General features: G+C 49.4%; 1 protein-coding gene across 1 annotated transcript in view; it reads right to left on the reverse strand.

Annotated features, from left to right (window-relative positions):
• Positions 1 to 5,328: 5,328 nt before the first annotated feature.
• The window catches only part of STK10 (serine/threonine kinase 10), a gene marked incomplete at its 5' end in the record, with an annotated part of 18,926 nt that continues 6,890 nt past the window's right edge, over positions 5,329 to 17,364 (reverse strand). The window contains 12 exons of the mRNA XM_010167261.1: positions 5,329 to 5,544; positions 5,660 to 5,773; positions 6,037 to 6,162; positions 6,468 to 6,656; positions 7,181 to 7,305; positions 7,716 to 7,845; positions 8,008 to 8,100; positions 8,353 to 8,532; positions 9,773 to 9,896; positions 11,861 to 11,991; positions 15,259 to 15,801; positions 16,606 to 16,740. Of these exons, the coding sequence (XP_010165563.1) occupies positions 5,404 to 5,544; positions 5,660 to 5,773; positions 6,037 to 6,162; positions 6,468 to 6,656; positions 7,181 to 7,305; positions 7,716 to 7,845; positions 8,008 to 8,100; positions 8,353 to 8,532; positions 9,773 to 9,896; positions 11,861 to 11,991; positions 15,259 to 15,801; positions 16,606 to 16,740 (2,031 nt within the window). The remainder of the gene's footprint in view (positions 5,545 to 5,659; positions 5,774 to 6,036; positions 6,163 to 6,467; positions 6,657 to 7,180; positions 7,306 to 7,715; positions 7,846 to 8,007; positions 8,101 to 8,352; positions 8,533 to 9,772; positions 9,897 to 11,860; positions 11,992 to 15,258; positions 15,802 to 16,605; positions 16,741 to 17,364) is intronic.

A 17,364-nucleotide genomic window follows, 5' to 3' on the forward strand; every position in this document is an offset into this window, starting at 1 on the left:
ATCCCTGAGGTCTGTCAGGTGTCAGAGGTGGAACGGAATGAGAAAGCAGTGCCCCACTGTCAGCCCTGAACTGCAGAGGAAACACTAGCTGCAGTCATTCTGGCACAGAGAGCCCACTACTGCCACTTGCTTTTTAATTTAAGAATTATGAGTGTGTGCCAGGTGGCTAAATGTTCCTGGTCCTCTCCTGTGTGCAGAACAAATGCATCCATATTCCCTGAGCTCCATCATGAAGATTAGTCAGAAATGATGCTCGTACTACAACAGAGGGCAAAGCTCTGCAGCTGAAGCCTAGCAAAGCAGTGGTTACCCACCATATCCCCAGGGCTGGATTGCACCAATTCTTAGCTGCCACTGGGAACAATTTTCCACTGCTTTGACCCCAGTATTGCAAGTTCTAGCTGTGTGGTGCGGATGCCACCCATCACAGTCAGCCTGGCAGCAGATTGCACCCATCTTGTACGGGAGCAGGGAGACGCAGACCCCATGGAGGGGATGCTCAGCCCTGGAATGGGGGAGGCTGGCCTGGCTCCACTGGGCAGGGTAACCCTGAAAAACTCCTGGGGACAACACTGGAGCAGGAGACAAAGTACTGAAGCACCGATGCGAAGCAGAGATCTGGTGAAATTTACTCTGGCCAGAGTAAATGTGGACCCCAGGAAAAAGAGCGAGCAAACATTTCAGTGCAATGGGACAGCTCAGCCCCGGCTCTGCGCTTGTGCAGGCAGCTGCCGGGCTCTGGAGCCCAGGGCCACCGCCTCAGTGTGTGTGCCACCTAGTGAACAAGAGACAGAAGAGCAAACATCACCCCAGCAAGCCTGGAAACCAGGCCCAGGGGAGTCCCAGGGGGTGCTTGTGAGGGCAGGTGGAGTGCTAGGGCAATGTGTCCCTGTTACCCAGCTCCATCCCACCCAGGAGAGGGGCAACAACAAACCCCATCGGCAAGGCAGAGCCACCAGCTTCTGGAGAGGCTGGGCTTGCTCAAGCCCTGGGGAGTTTGGCATTTAGAGAATTAAACCAGCGGCCAGTGCAGCAGGAGAACACGCAACAGCGCTTAGCTTAACAGAGGGCAGATGACTGTTGAAGGACATGCCTATAGCAGTGCTCACCTCCACCTGTCCTGCAATGAGAGAGGGAGATGTGGGCATAGGAGAAAGGCAACTAGGCACAAGCCCCAACTCCATGACTGTCCCCGTCTGCCCTGCGTTTTCTTCCCCTAGAGAGTTTCATTACCCCCATTATAGCACAAATGCTGCAAAAGCCTTTGGGCAGCTCAGAGGAGCTCAGAGCCCAGCACAGAAGAGGTAATAAGGAGAGATGAGAATGCTACAGCTGCTGCAGCACCAGTAACTTTTCATGGCTGTCACCTCTGTTTTAAAAAACTAAGAAAGATTTTTCCTTTTGCTCTGTTTTCAGCATTGCACCAGGGCAGAATGGTAGATAACAGTTATTTCTGGAATACACAGTACTTTCTATGTATATTTAGAAATATAAGTATCCTCACGGTTGAAGCTCCCCTCAGGCACTGCCAAGGACATGAAGATGAAGCTAAATATTCCCATGAGATCCTCTGCTTCATTGGGATACACTGAGTGGGGCCAATTTTGACTAGTGTGTCCCAGGAGACAGTGCAGTCCTGGTACATGTAAATGAAGGAGATGGTTAATTATGTGTCCTCAGCTACTTCATTTCTTACTATCTCGCAGAGCAAGGAGACAGGCACCCTCATTCTTTGCTCTTGTCCTTCTCTCACCAGAGTGGTGGTGGGATTTTAAATGGGCAGCAACAACTTACAGTAACAACTCCCTCTCCCTTTCAGCACCTCACATCTGAACTCACAGCCTGTAATATTACCTAACCAAGGTGGATACTGCTAGCAAGGTCATTTCCAGCATGAAACCCAAGGCAGAAGTTGGCAGGCTCTGGAGGAATCTTCCAAAAATGAGGAGAAAGCTACACCAGCTCCCTGGGCTCATGTCAAAGCTGCCCTTGCACACACTGTGTGTCCTGGCTTGGCATTAGCCAGGGATGAAAAAAATAATAAATAAACCAAAGACCACATAGGCCCTGTGGTTACTGAGGTGGTGGAAGCTCTTCTGAGGAACCTAAAGGAGTAAGCTGAGGTCTCCAAATGCACTGAGAGGAGAAGATGTGATCTGTATCTTGGCCTCATAAAGCAACCTCAGGATCCAAGCACTATTCAGCCAAGGGCAGCATGGCAGAGTGGGGAGGAGACAGGGAGGCATCCATGAGACCTCCTTGTCCCAACAAAGCAAGGGTGCTGAAGCATTTATTTGAGATCTTCTGCTGAAGCCAGGCAAGCTAATCAAAAAGGAAGAAAAAGCCATGTACAGTGGTTTGCACTCTGCAGACAACAGGATGCAATACTCCCTCTTCACCAAGGAGGGTCACCCGAGCACTATTGTAACACACAACGAAGCCATTGAGGGAACTGCTGCTGCTTCACTTCAGGTCTACCAGAGTTCCAGCTTCGCAGCAAAGACCGCTGAGCTGCAGAGCATGGAGCAGAAGTGTTTCTGAAGCAACTATCTCCATTTTAAAGAACTGGAAGTTCAGCCTTGCAAGGTTCACATGTCAGAACTGGCTCTGGAGGTTTCTGTAAGTCAGCAAAACCCAGGCTAGAAGCAAAGCTGGTCTGAGGCCACAGCTGGTGATCATGCAGGAAATCAGTCACATGCCCAGGTTTCTCAGTCTGTTACTTTATTAGAAGGGTATTTACATCATAGTGGTGGCCCCACTGCAGACACTTTACAAAATATTTTAAAAAACCCTTTTTATTCAAAGCCACATTTTAAAAAATGGCATACCATTCCCTCTCAAAAACAAGCTGGGTTTATTCATGGTTACTTCTGAAGAGGAAATAACAAAAACATCCTCTTTTGAAAGGGGGAAAAAAATAACCACCCTGTAAACATGACAATCAGAAGATGTGCTCCCCTGCCCTCTTCCAGGAGAGGGACATGGTACTAGAACCCCAGCACACCCAAAGAGGGAACAGAGAATAGGGAAAGGGCAGGGGACAGAACCATTCCCACCCCGTGTTAGCAAAAGCAAAACTAGGTTGCTAGCTCCAGGCTGCAAGTAAGCTGGACAACCGATTTACCAAGGGGCATCACATCAGCTCTTTAAATGCCCCCAGAAGTAGTCTCCTTCCTCATGGCTGCGCAGTATCCAGACAGCTCACACTCCCCAAGCTGATGCGAGGCACAGCCAGAGAGGTGGCAAAGCCCTTCAGCAGGGGGAGGGATGTTATGAACAGTATGCTGCAGGACATCTTTCTGCAAGTCACATGTAACACATGAAGGACAGGCACCAGGTACTGATTTCTGTGACAACAACCATTTCGTAGAATAGCTCCAGCCTGACCCGAATGGGACCAGAAACAAAACCGCTGGGGCTGCTATAAGACATTTCTAATGCAATTAAAAGGCTCAAACCAGCACATTGTCCTGGTTCAGGAACAACCCTCCTCATTCATTGATTTTACATCAGCTCCCAACCTGGCAGTATCATATCTGAAAAGCACAGTCAGTGCTTTTGGAAATGGGACAGGCAGTCTTCCTAGGAGGACAGGCTAGTTACTGAAAAGCTGCTATGCAGTCTGCTTGCAAAGGGTCCCAGCCCTTAAATGTCCATCTAGGCCGTATTTATTAATAGAGACATTAATGGTGTGGAGTCAGAAGAAACTTGGGATAACCCAAATCATCTTTCTAGTTTCCAAGAAGCTTATAAATATGTATTATGAGCTCTAAAGTGGTAGTAAATGCACTCCTCAGATAAAGAGGTGTTAAAGACCTGGGGGCTGACTCCTTCAGCTAGGTACCGAGAAGTGTAGTACATCACATACCACCTTTTTCTGAAATGCCAGTATGTCTCTAAATCAACATATGAGATTTTAAAAATAACTTTTTTTTTTTTTTAAGCAGAAACATTTTTTTTCTTGCTAGGGAAGCACGCCTGAAACAAACAATGTTGTCCAGAGATCAACAGAGAAAAAAAAAAAAACTCAAGTGCTACCTTACACCCTTTGGTTGTGTAAAGAAGATGTTGCCCAGCAAGGTCTTTGACCCTCTACACAGGTCTGTGTTCTGCATCCTACCTAGCAGCTCATCCAAGCATCACCATGGAGCAGGAAGTACAGAGGGCTGGACCTGCTGCTGCTCTGCAGCGTGACTCCAAGCTGAAAGCCAGGAGGATCATCCAAGAAACTGTGACACATCATAAGGAGATGAGACATCAGTGGAGAAAGTGATGCTGAGAGTAACAAGCCACCATGACCTGTCTTTGCATCTCCTCTTCCCTTGCCTCCTTTGTTTCAAGATTCCTTTATTCCTTCCAAACAATGCTTTGCAGCCCACAACTCGAACTGCAGAGTGGCCAGGCCGGCTGACCCACATGGCCCACACATATACAGCATTAAAAAAAATAATCTCAAGCACATACGTGATCACAAGAGCTCTGACAATAATACCCTTCAGCCCCTCACTTGTCCTTACTAGAAGGCACATGACTGTGACCGATACCTCACTGTGTCACCGCAGGACTGAGCACCGTGACAAACCCCCTCTGCACATACACATACACTTTCTTTAAGAGCCAAAAGCCTGCAGCCAGCTGAACAGTGTAACTATGCCATAGTCCAGCCTCTGATAAGATCGTGTTAGCTAGGTGCTAGAGGGACTGTGGTGTCAGCAATCACGGAAAACAAAGGAGCAGAAGCATCTTTGGAAGGATGTCCAGCCAGTTCCCTTTCTGCATAGTCTGTGTGGGGAGGAAGAGGAAAGGAAAAAAAAAACAAAACCAAAACAATCCTCGCTCCTCAAAGGAAAAAAAAAAAATCCAAATCACTGTCTCTCCCTTGACCAAAAAAGGGTCACAGTAGATAGAAATAAATTTAAGGCAAGCGCTGAGGGACACAAGGCCAAGGTTACGGCCAAGACAATGCCAAAGCTGCTCTGCCCCAGACTAGTCCTTACAGAGCAGAGAGGCTGATAACCCCTGCGCAGAGGGCAGAAGCCATCACCTGTTTATCCTGTTCAGAGCAGTTATTGCTTCAGTCTGAGCTGAAAAGCCCAGTGAGCACCAGGCTCATGTAAGAAGAGACACATCCAGCTAACAGTGCAAGTACAATCACAAAGGGTCCCGCCCAGCTTCCCAGCCTGGAGCCATGCTGAGCAGGCCAGCTCCTGGAAAAGCCACCAACAACTTCCAGTCAGCATCCCCCAGTGCAGGACAGAAGCTGTGTTCATCCCAGACAGAGCAAGGGGACAGGAGGGCGATGTAAGAAAGGGCTGTCAAGAGGATCTTCCAAGTCCAAGTTGCCCACCTGCAGCCCAGGAGGACGCAGCAAGTTTCAGCTGGTGGCCTGCCAGCTGCAGTGTGTTATGAGCTCTCTGTGGAGCTGAACAGGACAAACTTGGCATGTTTGGTTGGGGATCCTGGTGTCTGTCCATCTGCTTCCTCACTCAGCTTGAAGAACATCTCCTGCTCACGCTTCTTCTGATTCAGCTCGTCCTCCAGGGCCTTAAGCAGAAGGGAAAACATACAAGAGCTGTATTTGAGATTGTACTGGAGCTACAGACACTGTCCCCTCCAACCAGCCAAGCAGGGCACCCTGCTCATGCCAAGGAAGCCCTACCTTCTTCCGTGGCCTCAGTTTGTCTCGCCACTCCTTCATGTGCTGGTTGTGGTTCTCATCCAGGGACTTAAGCTTCTGGGTTTCATGCTCAATCAAGAGGTGACACTTTTCATTCTAAACACAGATCACAAAAATAGAACACTCATTAAGCAGCTGGGACTTAAATCCTATGGTTGAACGGGACTTGCATCAGCCAGAGGCATTCAGAGCTCTGAGCTCCAGGGCAAGTTTAGACACGGCCACAAAAACCTCCTAAAGCCGAGCAAGGGGACTTCACTGACAGTCCTCTGCAGCCACTTCTTACAACATGCTCCTTGCATTGGAGCAGAAACAGCACACAGGCAGGTCTGAGAGACCAAGCCATGAGGGATCACTACCTGCAGCTGCTGGAGCTCATTCATGTTGCTCTCGCACTGGGCCTGCATGTCCTTCATCTGTGTCTCGTGCTTCTGCTGCTGGTGCAGCCGCTCTGCTTTTTGCCTCTTCTCTTCCTGCTGAGCAAACTGGAAGAGAGAAAAGCAGGTGCGTGTGTAGCTCTGATCTCTGAAGCTGGTTAAGAGATGCACCAGCTTGCACTATTATATAGGAAAGAAAGAAAGAAAAGCCCTGAGAATGCTTCCCAACACTAGTCACAATGGAAGCAGTGCTGAAAACCAGATGCCACAAAAGCGAAGATCTCTGGCTCCCTACAGTGGGTTAGAAATCTGGGAACAGCTGCCTTTTTCTGACTTCCCCTCTGTCAGTAGCCCAGCAAAGCACTTCACCCCCAAGCCAAGCCTCAACCCTGGTGCCCTTTGCAAGACCTGACCTGTTTTATCTTCTCCCGCTGCTCAGCTGCACTTCCACTGGAGTGGATGTGAAGGCTCTTCTTGTACATGGCCATGCGTGTCTTCCCTTCACTCCGCTGGATTTTGGGGAGCCGGGCTTTCTCCTGCTGCTGTCGAATTTTCAGCTGCTCTAACATGCGCTGGTTGTATCGCTGCATTTGCTCCCTTTCCTGCAACAGCAGAGGGACGGGTATCAGAGGAGGAAGGAGACCTCAGGCCAACAAGAAAACGCTAAGGAGACCGAAGAGAGCTGGAGAGTAGATTTGGGAGTTGCACGGAGGTAGCTGGTGACAGACAGATCCAAGAGGACAAGAGGTGAGGGCAGCTACTGAACATGCTCTGAAAGCAGAGAAGGGGACTGTAAGGAAGCAGAAATGACCGTGAGACATGCCAGTCTTCACTCACTGCTCTGGCAATCCACCATCCCACGTACTGGACAGTGAGAGATTTCCAGAAAAGCCCCCAAAGTTCACAACTGCTTCTTGTATGTTAAAAGCACACAGCACAGAATTCATCTCCCAAGAAAGGAGGCTGACCTGATTGTTATTCTGGTCTTTTTTCACTAATAATGACCAAGTCCCTTAACTCCTAACCCACCTTTACCCACTTACAGATTGGAAGGAAAATAGCCCTTCTGGGGACACCCAGGAACCCTGCCAACCAGCACCGGCATAGGAAGGTGCTAACTCTTCACCTTCTCATGCTTCCGGAGCAACTCATGCCTCTGGAGGAAATACTGGTCCTTTAGCTGCTGCTTGACAAGCTGATGTTTCTCCTGTTGCTGATGCTCTTCGAGATCCCAGATGCATGCCTCCCGGTCTGAGGAAGGGAGAAGGGTCAGGAGACAACCCACCCTGGCCCTCCAGCTTGGTGACACAAATCATCCCAACCACAAGCAATCCCTACATGCAGGAGCAGTGCAGCAGATGTGAAGGGTGATCATTCACCTCCTGTTTTCCAAGATAAATTGGTTGCAAACCATATTGGAGAATAATTTCTTGCAATTATGAAGCCTAATTGGTTTGTATTTGTAAAGCGCTTTGAAGATTAAAGTGCTAAGTATTATTATTGTTAAACATTTAGACAGGATCTGGCAAGGCTGTTTTTTCTAAATCTTATCCTGCCAGCTTGCAACTCTGTCACAGCATCTGTTGCGTGGGAAGAGCCAGCGTTGGATAAACCCATCGTTACAGCATTTGCTTTCCTCCTTTACAACCTTTGCCACCCACCTCTCATGAGCTGCTGCTTTTTGTTCAGGCACTCGCGTTCCTTGTCGCAGATCTCTTTTTTGTTCTGGGAGGTTATATTCTTCATGGCTAGCTCCAGGTCCTCCTTCTGCTTGGCCAAAAACTCCTGTTCCTGGAAGAAAATGGCAGTACCACCATGAGCCCTCCTGCTGCTGCAACTTGAAAAGCATCTGGTGGTGTTTTAGAAACTGCCAGTCCCACAAGGAGGAAGGATGCTTCTGTCTACTATGCATTTCCCAACCTTGGACTTGTGGCAGCCTTTTGTCAGCCTTACCATGGTTTGTTTTTTCTGGGCAAAGTCATCCATCTTCACCTTCATGTTCCCTTTACGCTGCTGCCGTGGTAGCTTCTCAATCTCGTTCTTAACCTTTGGGGTATGAAATGAGATTTATCAGCAGGTAATTTTAGGCCAAGAACAACCCCATCTGATGCCACTAAACAGCTGGACCTCATGAAACACCCAAATATAGGAAAGAAAAGCAAGAAAAAGCAAGAGCTTCCTGCTAAAACACCAACAACTGCTTCCCTTCTCAAGTTCTGCTATGGAGAAATGCTGAAGCTTTCCTGGAAGAAAGAGATGCAGACAACCAGCTTTCCTCCATCCTATCCCTATTTTTACCTCCTTCTTCATCTGCTTCAACTGCTCCGTGAATTTGACATGATCCCGCTCCTGCTCCAGGCGAATGCGCTTGGCCTCCTCCCGCCGACGCAGCGAGTGATCTTGTTCCATCTTCTCAATCTGCTGCTTCTGCTGCCGTTCGAGGTTTTCCAGTTCAGTGTCATAGAACTTCTTCTTTGTCTGTATGGGAAGGGAACAGTAGTCAACCTCAGCCTCCTCTCTGCTTTGTTTCCTTCCAAAAGCTTAAAAAAAAAAAGGGGGGGGGGAAGGGCAGAGGGTTGTCCAGCCTCTTCACTAAACACAGAGGAGACAAGTTTCCAAAAATTTCCAAATAATACTCCATGAAGCACACAGGGCAGAGCCAGCTCTAGCAAGAGCACAAAGCATTTTTAACTCATTGTCGCACTGATGCACTTCAAGCCTTTCTTGTGCTTATGTCCTGATTGGCAACATCTGCACCCATGGTCCTGGGCAAATAGCAAGCAGTGAAGCTCAAGCATAACAGTTCTTTCTCTGCAGACAAGGATTTCCAAGTTTGAGAGCACTGTGCTCTGAAAGCGCCCTCGTGTCTGATCTCAAGCTCCCTGCGAGCTGCAGGGATGGAGCACTCTGGTGTCAATGGGAGTGGGTTGAAAACTGCCCCAGGGAAAGGGTAAAGGAAGCAAGTTTGGGGCTTTTGCACATCGCACTGTACAGTGAATAAATCTCACAAACAAGAAGTGACTTGCTAGGATGGAAATTCACAGACATGGCACATCAAGACTTTAGAAATCTAACAGAACACGTGAATGAGTGATGGCTCCCAGCCTGCTGCAAGGGGATGGGCTTACCAGGCACACATGCTGGGTGAATTAATACAGAGGTACTTAAAAGACGGCTCATGAAAGCTTTAAAGAGACTTATCTACAAAATCATTTTACTTCAACATAAGCTGCCCGTGGAGGGACTAAGTATATAAGCCCAGTTTATCTTTATTCAATTTACACTCAAAGACTCGCCAGTTTTCCTGCTCTCACCCTGGCCACACTGATTTCTTATTTCAAGGGCTTTTTTCTGTGAAATACAACAGCACTGTAGACTGTTTGTCACAGTAGCCATGACCAGACATACAAGAAGAGATCATTAAAGAGGGAAAGTCCGGAACAACCCTTCCCATGCTACACCATGCCCGGTGATTGCAGTCAGTGCTTCCCATGCTGCAGGCTGCACGTCCTTAATGCCCACAAAAACCTCTGTCCTCCACAAGCATATCCCATCCCTTGAATCACAAAGGGATTTCTTGGCTGTCCTCCCTCCAGACACGATGCCCCAGGACTGCTGCAACCCAGAGAGCATCACCCTGCACAAGGGTTTGCCAGGCATCTGCAGAGAAGTCAAAGCAGCTGATGCCCAGGAGCTTCCCCTTCCCTGCCCCACGTACCGTCATTTCTTGCTCGAAGCGCCTGAGCATCTGCTCCAGCTGCAGCTGGTGTTTGCTGTTGAGCTGGGCCTGGTTTCGGTGCTCCTCCTTCTGAAGGAGACGCAGCTCCCGCAGCTCCTGGCGCCTGCAGAGGTTTAAAATGGAAGGAGAGAGAGAAATACAGAGTCAGACAAGTTCAGAGGCATGTGCTTGAGTAGAGACGGCAGAATCAATAACCAGAGCACACTGTTGAGGAATGAAAGCAGCCATTCTGTAGCACCCTGACACTTGCTCTCAGCACAGGTAGGAGACAAATGCCAACTGGCTGATGCATGCTCGGGCTCTGGGACACCAGAGCACTTGGAGGAAGCAGGTTGCTAATTATGGTAACTGTTGGAAAACCATCAGTGTTCACAGGTAACACCTGTTAGCATTCACAGCTTCTCAAACAAGCCCTGTCAAAACTCCTAAGGTTCTTCTGCAGGCACCACTCCCCTGGCCAGCACCCAAAACACCCATTCTGCCAGGTGGGTTAGTGCACACTGGTCTTCAAAACACAGCTGAGGCCAAGCTCGTGCTGCTCTGGCCCAGCCCCTGTGCTCCGCATCCCTTCTTGCTCACCCCCGGGTGGCAGAAAGGGCAGTTTTCCCAAATTCTGACCTACCTACCAAGACATTGCATCACTCCCCTCATCCAGCTTCACATCCAGGAAAAGGAAGCCGCTGCTCAGATGGTTGTGTTTGAACCTGTTTACCATGCTGATGCCCAGTTGAGCTGGAAGTCACTGATGTACCATGCAAAAGAAAGAGCAGCAGCAGTTTCCCCACGCAGGATCTCCAACAGGACCCCCGCTGCTGTGCATCAGCCTTGCACACCAAGTACAACCCCCTCTGGGGACCCTTCTGGGAAAAGCACTTTGGAACAATTTCTTCTTTCTAAACAAACTCAAGTCCCATTAAATCAACTACCACAATATGATGTGCTCTCTCCTGATCTTGCCTTCAAATCAATACCTTGGCATGTTCCAAAAAGCCAGAAACAAGCCCCTTAAGTGCAAATCAAGATACCAGGAGAGTTGATGGCACTTGCTAGATAGCCCCAGGGGAATAACCACTTCTCCCAAAAAGTGTTTGGGGACTGGGTGCTTTCCAACCCAAGCATCTGTCTCTTCCCCCATCCCAAAGATGGAGCAGGCACTATATAAAAATTAAAAAGGAGCCTCTTTTCAGGGATGCACCACAGCTGACAGTGGACCAGGAGAAATCAGCCATGCCTGCAAATTCCCTGTATGCTGGCAGGCATGCTCCCCATGTTTTATTGGGATTACATGCACTTCTCGCACAAAAATGAGCGGCTAGTGAGGCTCTCCATAGATCTGTTATTAGGGCCTAGGAATAAGGCTGCCACAGGGACACACAGTGCTTGGGACAGGTTACATTCTCACGTAGTCCCTCAGAGCAGCACAAAGGAGCCTAGAATAGGGCATCAAGCAAAACAATTTGTATTTTAATTATTTTAAGGGCCTTTTCATTTCAGTGCTGCTACTGATAGTAACAGAGCTAAAAACCAGTTTCTTTTCCTGAGAATAGGTCATGGAGGTTTGAAAGCTGTAAGATCTGCGAAGAAGTCATCAAGGCTTACGCTGGGAGGATACACCCATGAATATTAAGTGATGCTCAAGGAGTTTACAACTCCCTTGGCCTTTCTGTTAATGAAGTCTGAGGAGATACAAGAACAAAAGGAAGAGGAGCATCTTGAGAAGATTTCTGCGCTTATTTCCACTGAACTAGCACATCTACAGCCCTGGAGACACATTCAGTTATCCCCAGAGTACAGAGCCAGCCACAGCACAAGCTTCCCTCACCACAGCCTTTCTGCATCTTATCCCTTGTTCCCCTGCATGCAGAGCTCAGTTTATGCAGTACAGCAAGCCCTCTGCCAGCCAAACAAAGGCAAAAAAGTGAGGTCCACACTGGACAACTGTCCTGTCCAAGTGGACCAAGACAGAAAATGAGATTACTTCAGGTTGCTGCCGGATTTGCTTGTGGAGAAGAAAAGCCTGCCCTGACTTGGTGCCCTGCCCTCCCTCCATCCCTGTGACCCACTTGCCTGAGAAATCTCATCTCTTCATCCTTCTTCTCGTCCTCACTGATTATCTTCGAGGTGGTGACACTCACCTCTACTCCATCCACCACAAACTTGCGGGTGCGCTTCAGCGTCTTCTTGTGCATCCGGGAATCCTGAGTTCGGCAGGGGAGGAAAGGAGGAGGCCATGAAGCAGCTCTCCAGCTTGTTGCACAGGGTGCTACAGCTGGAAGCCTTAGAGCAATTTTAATGTCATTGTTAATGAAGAACATAAGTAATGAAACCACACTGAGCAAAAATCATAAGCAGATTTGGCCTTGCTACCATGCTGCAGTACAGTGTGATTTCCACCCTGGATAAACCTGACCTGGAGGAGAGGCAACCCACCACCTGAAAACCCTTCCTCGCTGTGTCCAACTAAAGCATACCCCCCCTGAATTGCAGTGCCAAGGAATCCACACAAGAAGCAGCTTGCAATAGCTTGCTACGGTTCTTTTTAAGGCTCCTGGGCCATCTGACCCACAGATCTCCCTTCACACTGTTGCAGGTGTGAGGCAGGCAGGGTCCCCACATCAGGCTGTGATTACAGATGGAGCCACAGGGAAAGAAGCCAGCCCTGCCCAAAGGCTTAACACTCATGTCCCTCTGGCCCTCATTACAATACTTCACTAATCACATCCAGCTCCAGGGCCCTTACAGTGACCTCCACAAAGCACAGTCCAGGCTCACTTTCATTAGCACAGGCAGGGACAAGTGCCAGGAGCACTGTGTCCTCTCCCAGCAGTGCCACAGCAGGTCAGCATCACCCTGCATCCTCCCCCAAGCCTGGCTGAAGGACCACATCCAGGGACTCAGCTTCTCTGGAGGAAAAAAAAAAAAAGTATATGACTGACTTAACGACTTGAATCATGCAGCCTTACAGGGAAAACACAGTGGTGGAATTAGCAAAGGCTCCTTGAAGTCCTCTTGCTCTTACAGTGATGACCATTACAGATATAGAAGGTGGCAGAAGAGCTTCACATGAGCCTGCAAGGCCCAAAGCAAGCCCCTGGAGAGGGCTGCAATGGAGGAGCAGGAGAAACTCCAAGGGCATGCAACTTGCTCACTGTGTAACAACATACCACTATGGTAGTGGTTCAATCAACACAGAGAAATTAGTGCAAAAATGTTTGCATGAGACCAGCTTAGGTCATGAAGGCTCTTACTGCCCTAAAATGAATTACAACAGCTGGCTAAAACTCCTGCATTTTCAGGCTTCAGAAATTCAAGCTAGATACACAAAAGAAGGAGATCCCTTCAGAAACAGTTTTATCTGAGAAAGTTTGGTTTACCTTTTCCAAACCCTATCCACCTCCTTCTGCCTATTTCTGACTCTCTTCTCTGCCAGCTGCAGCCTCCCAAACTCACCCATAGATTTCTTAACCCTAATCTTTCTAAAAAAGACCCAACCCGCCCCCCACCCCCCCAAAATCCCCTGGATACTTTTTGCCAAAACTTTTTTTTTTTTTTTTTTTTAAACTAAACTATAAGCAACTGGAAAAAGAGTTTGGTAATAAGAGTCACCTTAACTTTGCAGTTTAACCTGTAATAAAAAGCATGTCATAGTTAATGTTTACAACCTGAAATGGTTTAACTCTTTGCTACCCCTTCTCTTGCTGCAACCTGCCTGGCACTCTGTGCACAAAACCCAGCAGCACTGGGAACATGAGCAAGGGCAGAGCAGGGGAGTTAAAGCCCCTGAAGCTAAGGCTGGGCAAGGAGCCTGGGAGAGGAGGGAGCAGCACAGCCTGGTACCCCCCATGCACTCACAGCTCATTATGCAAAGCAGATGCTTTAGCAAAGCATCTTTCCCAGGGCCCTCCAGCAGCATCACTCCTGGAGAACAGCTTTGCTTGAACGGCTTGCTTGGAGAGATGTCATTTAGTTTGTTCAGAGCATTACCTCTAGCTGGGGCAATTCAAACCATGATCCAACATGACCATCTCCTTGAGACTTACTCCCTGTAAAACCCAAAAAACTCATTTCCCCTTCTAGGGGACCAAATGGGGAGAGCAACTATACGTGTGGCATCATGTTAATCTTTGGCTGGCCTCAAGGAGACCAGGTGTTGGAGGAAGGGCAACGAGGAGGGGTAAATTGCTATGCAAGGGCAGCACACTTCCCTCACTAGGGATTCACACTGATCGTGGGCTCCTGTGGGGGATGCTGGCTCTCATGCTCACAGCAGGAGACGGGAGGGGAGGAAAGTTTTGCTGAGAACGGTTTTCAGGCACGTTTCTCTGCCGGGAAGCTATCATTCACGCAGGCAATTGGATAAAGATCTTGTGCAACACATCACTCTGCCCCCTCAAGTCACACACACATCATCTTCTGAAGCTCAGCAAATATCATTCCAGTTATTTTGCCTCTTCCTCTAAGCCACGCTGACCTGGCTAGCTCTGGCTCACAAGCACTCCCAGCCTCCAGAAAGCTTTAGCAAAAGGCCAAGAAGCCTGGGAGGTCTTCGTGCAAGTCACTGCTGACACAAACCAGGCCAGATGTATGGCAGGTTGGAAAAACTGAGAGGCACCAGCCCAGATTAATTTTGCCTGGGGCTTGGTATTCTAGGAAAGAGCAGTGGAGTGATGGGCAGTGGATGAAGTAAGGAAATCACATTTTGGGTTTCATACTTGTCCGTGCTCTGACTGCGTATGACTACACAAATCAGGTGAGCGGCATGGTTATTCCATGCTTCACAGCTACAAAACACACTTCCATTAGATTTCAGTGGCCTGGGACAGCAGAGGACACATGCACCTACAGCAGCTAGCTCCATCAAGAGCTTCTTCACCTGAGGACACGCCACATGCCCATGGCACAGCTGCACCCATCAGCAGGTGCTCTGCTGCCCTAAGCCCACCTGTGACAGGTGTCCCACAGACAGGGAAAACAAACCAGCAAAGGCTTTGCCTAGAGATGGGCTTCGTCCCTCCTTGCTGGCCCTGTATTTGTTTGCAGAGCTCCAAGCCTGGACGCTCACATCACAAGTGTCACATCCAGCCTTTCCAGCTATCTCACTAAATACTGGGGTGGCACCTGGGTGGTCTTCAGCATCGTGCTAAAGCAAGATTCCCAGACCCCCTATCTTCATCCAGCCTCTGTCCTCTCCTGCTTTACCTGCTCCCCACCTTCAGGCACAGGGCAGACAAGGGGCAACTCACTTTCTCCTCCTGTAGTCAAAGACCAACTCCATCTAGAGTACAGCATGCTGCTTTCTCAGGAAGGAGTCCAAGGGGCTATGGCTGAAGTGTGCAAGCGCACAGCCTCTCAAGGGAAGGATCTGAGTTTCAGGAACTTGGCTAAAAAGGGAGAAAAAACCTCAACACTTTTAACAGGGGATTTGCTGTCCTGCCATTTCCACACCCTCTGCCCATTACTCTCACCTTCAGAGAGATGGACCCACTCTCTCTGTTGAGGGACAAGTCAGCAGACAGGGAGATGGTAAGGTCCATGCTTTCAGAGGCCGAAGTGCTGCCAGAATCTGAATCCCCTTTGGACCGGCTGCTGGAGAACGGAGCTGGGGGATCCAAGCTCCCATTGGCAAGCTTCTCCTCTGTGAAGTTCTCCAGGTTGCTACTCTCTGGTCGCTCCCCGATGCTCTTCCGCTCCTTGCTGCCTGGCTGAGGCTGCTTGTCCCGCTCCGTTGAGTTACCCAGCCGCTCAGGCTGCAAGATGATGTCTGGCTTGCCCTGGGTGGCTGTGATGGTAGAGCTTGCAAGGTTTTTTGTGGAGTGGTTGCTCTCCAGTTTGTCATTGTCACTGCTTATCCCTTCACCTGAGACTTTATCACTCTGTCCACCTGTGGTCTCCTTGACAGTGCCCACAGGCCCATTCACTGCCTTGGGCAAGGAAGAGTCCAGAGGCTTCTCCCCATCAAAACTCAGCTGACTCGCCTCAGAGGGGTCCCGCTTGTGCTTACCGGGGGGCTGGAAAGACAGAGAAAAGAAGGTGTTGGGTTTTGCACCACCACTTTAACAGAAATGCAAGAGCTGCAAGTCCCCCTGCTTCAGAGCAAAGTCACCCACAGCTAAAGAGTTACTGGGAGGAAAGTTACTTCCCCTTTAGGACATCCACCCTGGGAAACTTCTGTCTTCAGGTTTGTGGTCCCAAGGACTATGGACACTAATTGTCAGGAAACAGCACAGTGGGGATGCTGCAGAACCTGTAAATTCTTAAAAGGCAGCCTAGGAGTTTGCATATTGAACACCTTTTCCCATGGCTAAATCAACCATGGATTAATTACTGTCCTTTGCCACAGATGAGGGAGGGCAAGGCATGTTCCCCAGCAAAGCTGCCCAGACAGCCTTAAGATGTCCCCTTCAAAGATCCCAGCCCTGGGGCAGATTTGCCCAGCTCCCTCCTAGGGCTGGTGGTGCCTCACTGCTGCTCCATGCGCTGCTGGCACTGCTTCCACTCCAGCTTCTCCAGGTACCAGGGTCTACTTTTCACTTTTTGTTCCCCCCTTTTTTTTTTTTTTTCTTTTAAACACTATTTGCAAGCCCCTCCTGTGAGCAGGCAGCTGGGCCACTCACCAGCATCACTGTTTCTCCATACCCTTGACAGCCACCAAAAACCAGTCCCTCCCTGGCCAAGCAACCGCTTCCCCCTACACCTGATGGAGCCCAGCACAGCTATAAACCCGCCTTCTGGAGCCTAGAAGAGTTGCTGGGCTCTTTCCCCCACCAGAGCCACCCTGCCAAACTTGCCAGCATGGAGTCAGGAGCGCTCACCGAGGCAGACTCCGATGAGTCATCTTCTTCCGCTTCATCCCGACTGTCCTCAATCTCTTCCATCACCTCAGCCTTGGCCTCAGCCACCAGTTCACGCAGAGCCCGGTTGCTGGTCACCTTGCTGACAAAGGGATGCTGAAAAGCCAAGCACAGTGCACGTATGTGAGGTGGTCAAAAATCAGACCTTGTGAGCTTGTGACCAAGCAAGCACGAGGGGTCGACGATGGCAAGGACCACTTCTTGCTTTAAAACAACTGCAAAGACCTAAGGACATGGTTCTAGCCAGTGTCACCAGGCTTAATCCCCCAGATCAATCTACAGACACGTGCTGCATGTATGAGGGAGAACAAGAGAGAACACGATGCTGAGGTTAAGTGCCAGCTCTGCACACAGATGCTCCAAGTGTGGTGCTTTGCAAAGCTGCTTTATGTCAACATCCTCCAAACAAGAACACCAGCTGCATTTAAACAAGGGGCTCTCGCCACACAGGAGATGTTCCCCCTCACCGCAGGCAGGCTGAGCTCTGGGGTGCCGGTCTGAGCCCACGGGGTGCAGGTCTGAGCCCATGGGGTGCCACCAGGTTCCCTCCTTAAAGAGATCTGCAGATCCCTGGGTGCAAACAGCACGGGGGAAGGTTTAATTGAAATTGGGTTCAAATCACTCAGTGCACACAGCAGAGTGTTTGTGTTGAGCTTCAGCAAAAGGCTGAGAAGTCCCTCAGGTTGGGACGAAGAGCATGTTGGACGCATTCTCCTGCTG

This window comes from Antrostomus carolinensis, unplaced genomic scaffold (genome assembly GCF_000700745.2).
Source record: "Antrostomus carolinensis isolate BGI_N321 unplaced genomic scaffold, ASM70074v2 scaffold23634, whole genome shotgun sequence".
Taxonomy (NCBI): Eukaryota; Metazoa; Chordata; class Aves; order Caprimulgiformes; family Caprimulgidae; genus Antrostomus; species Antrostomus carolinensis.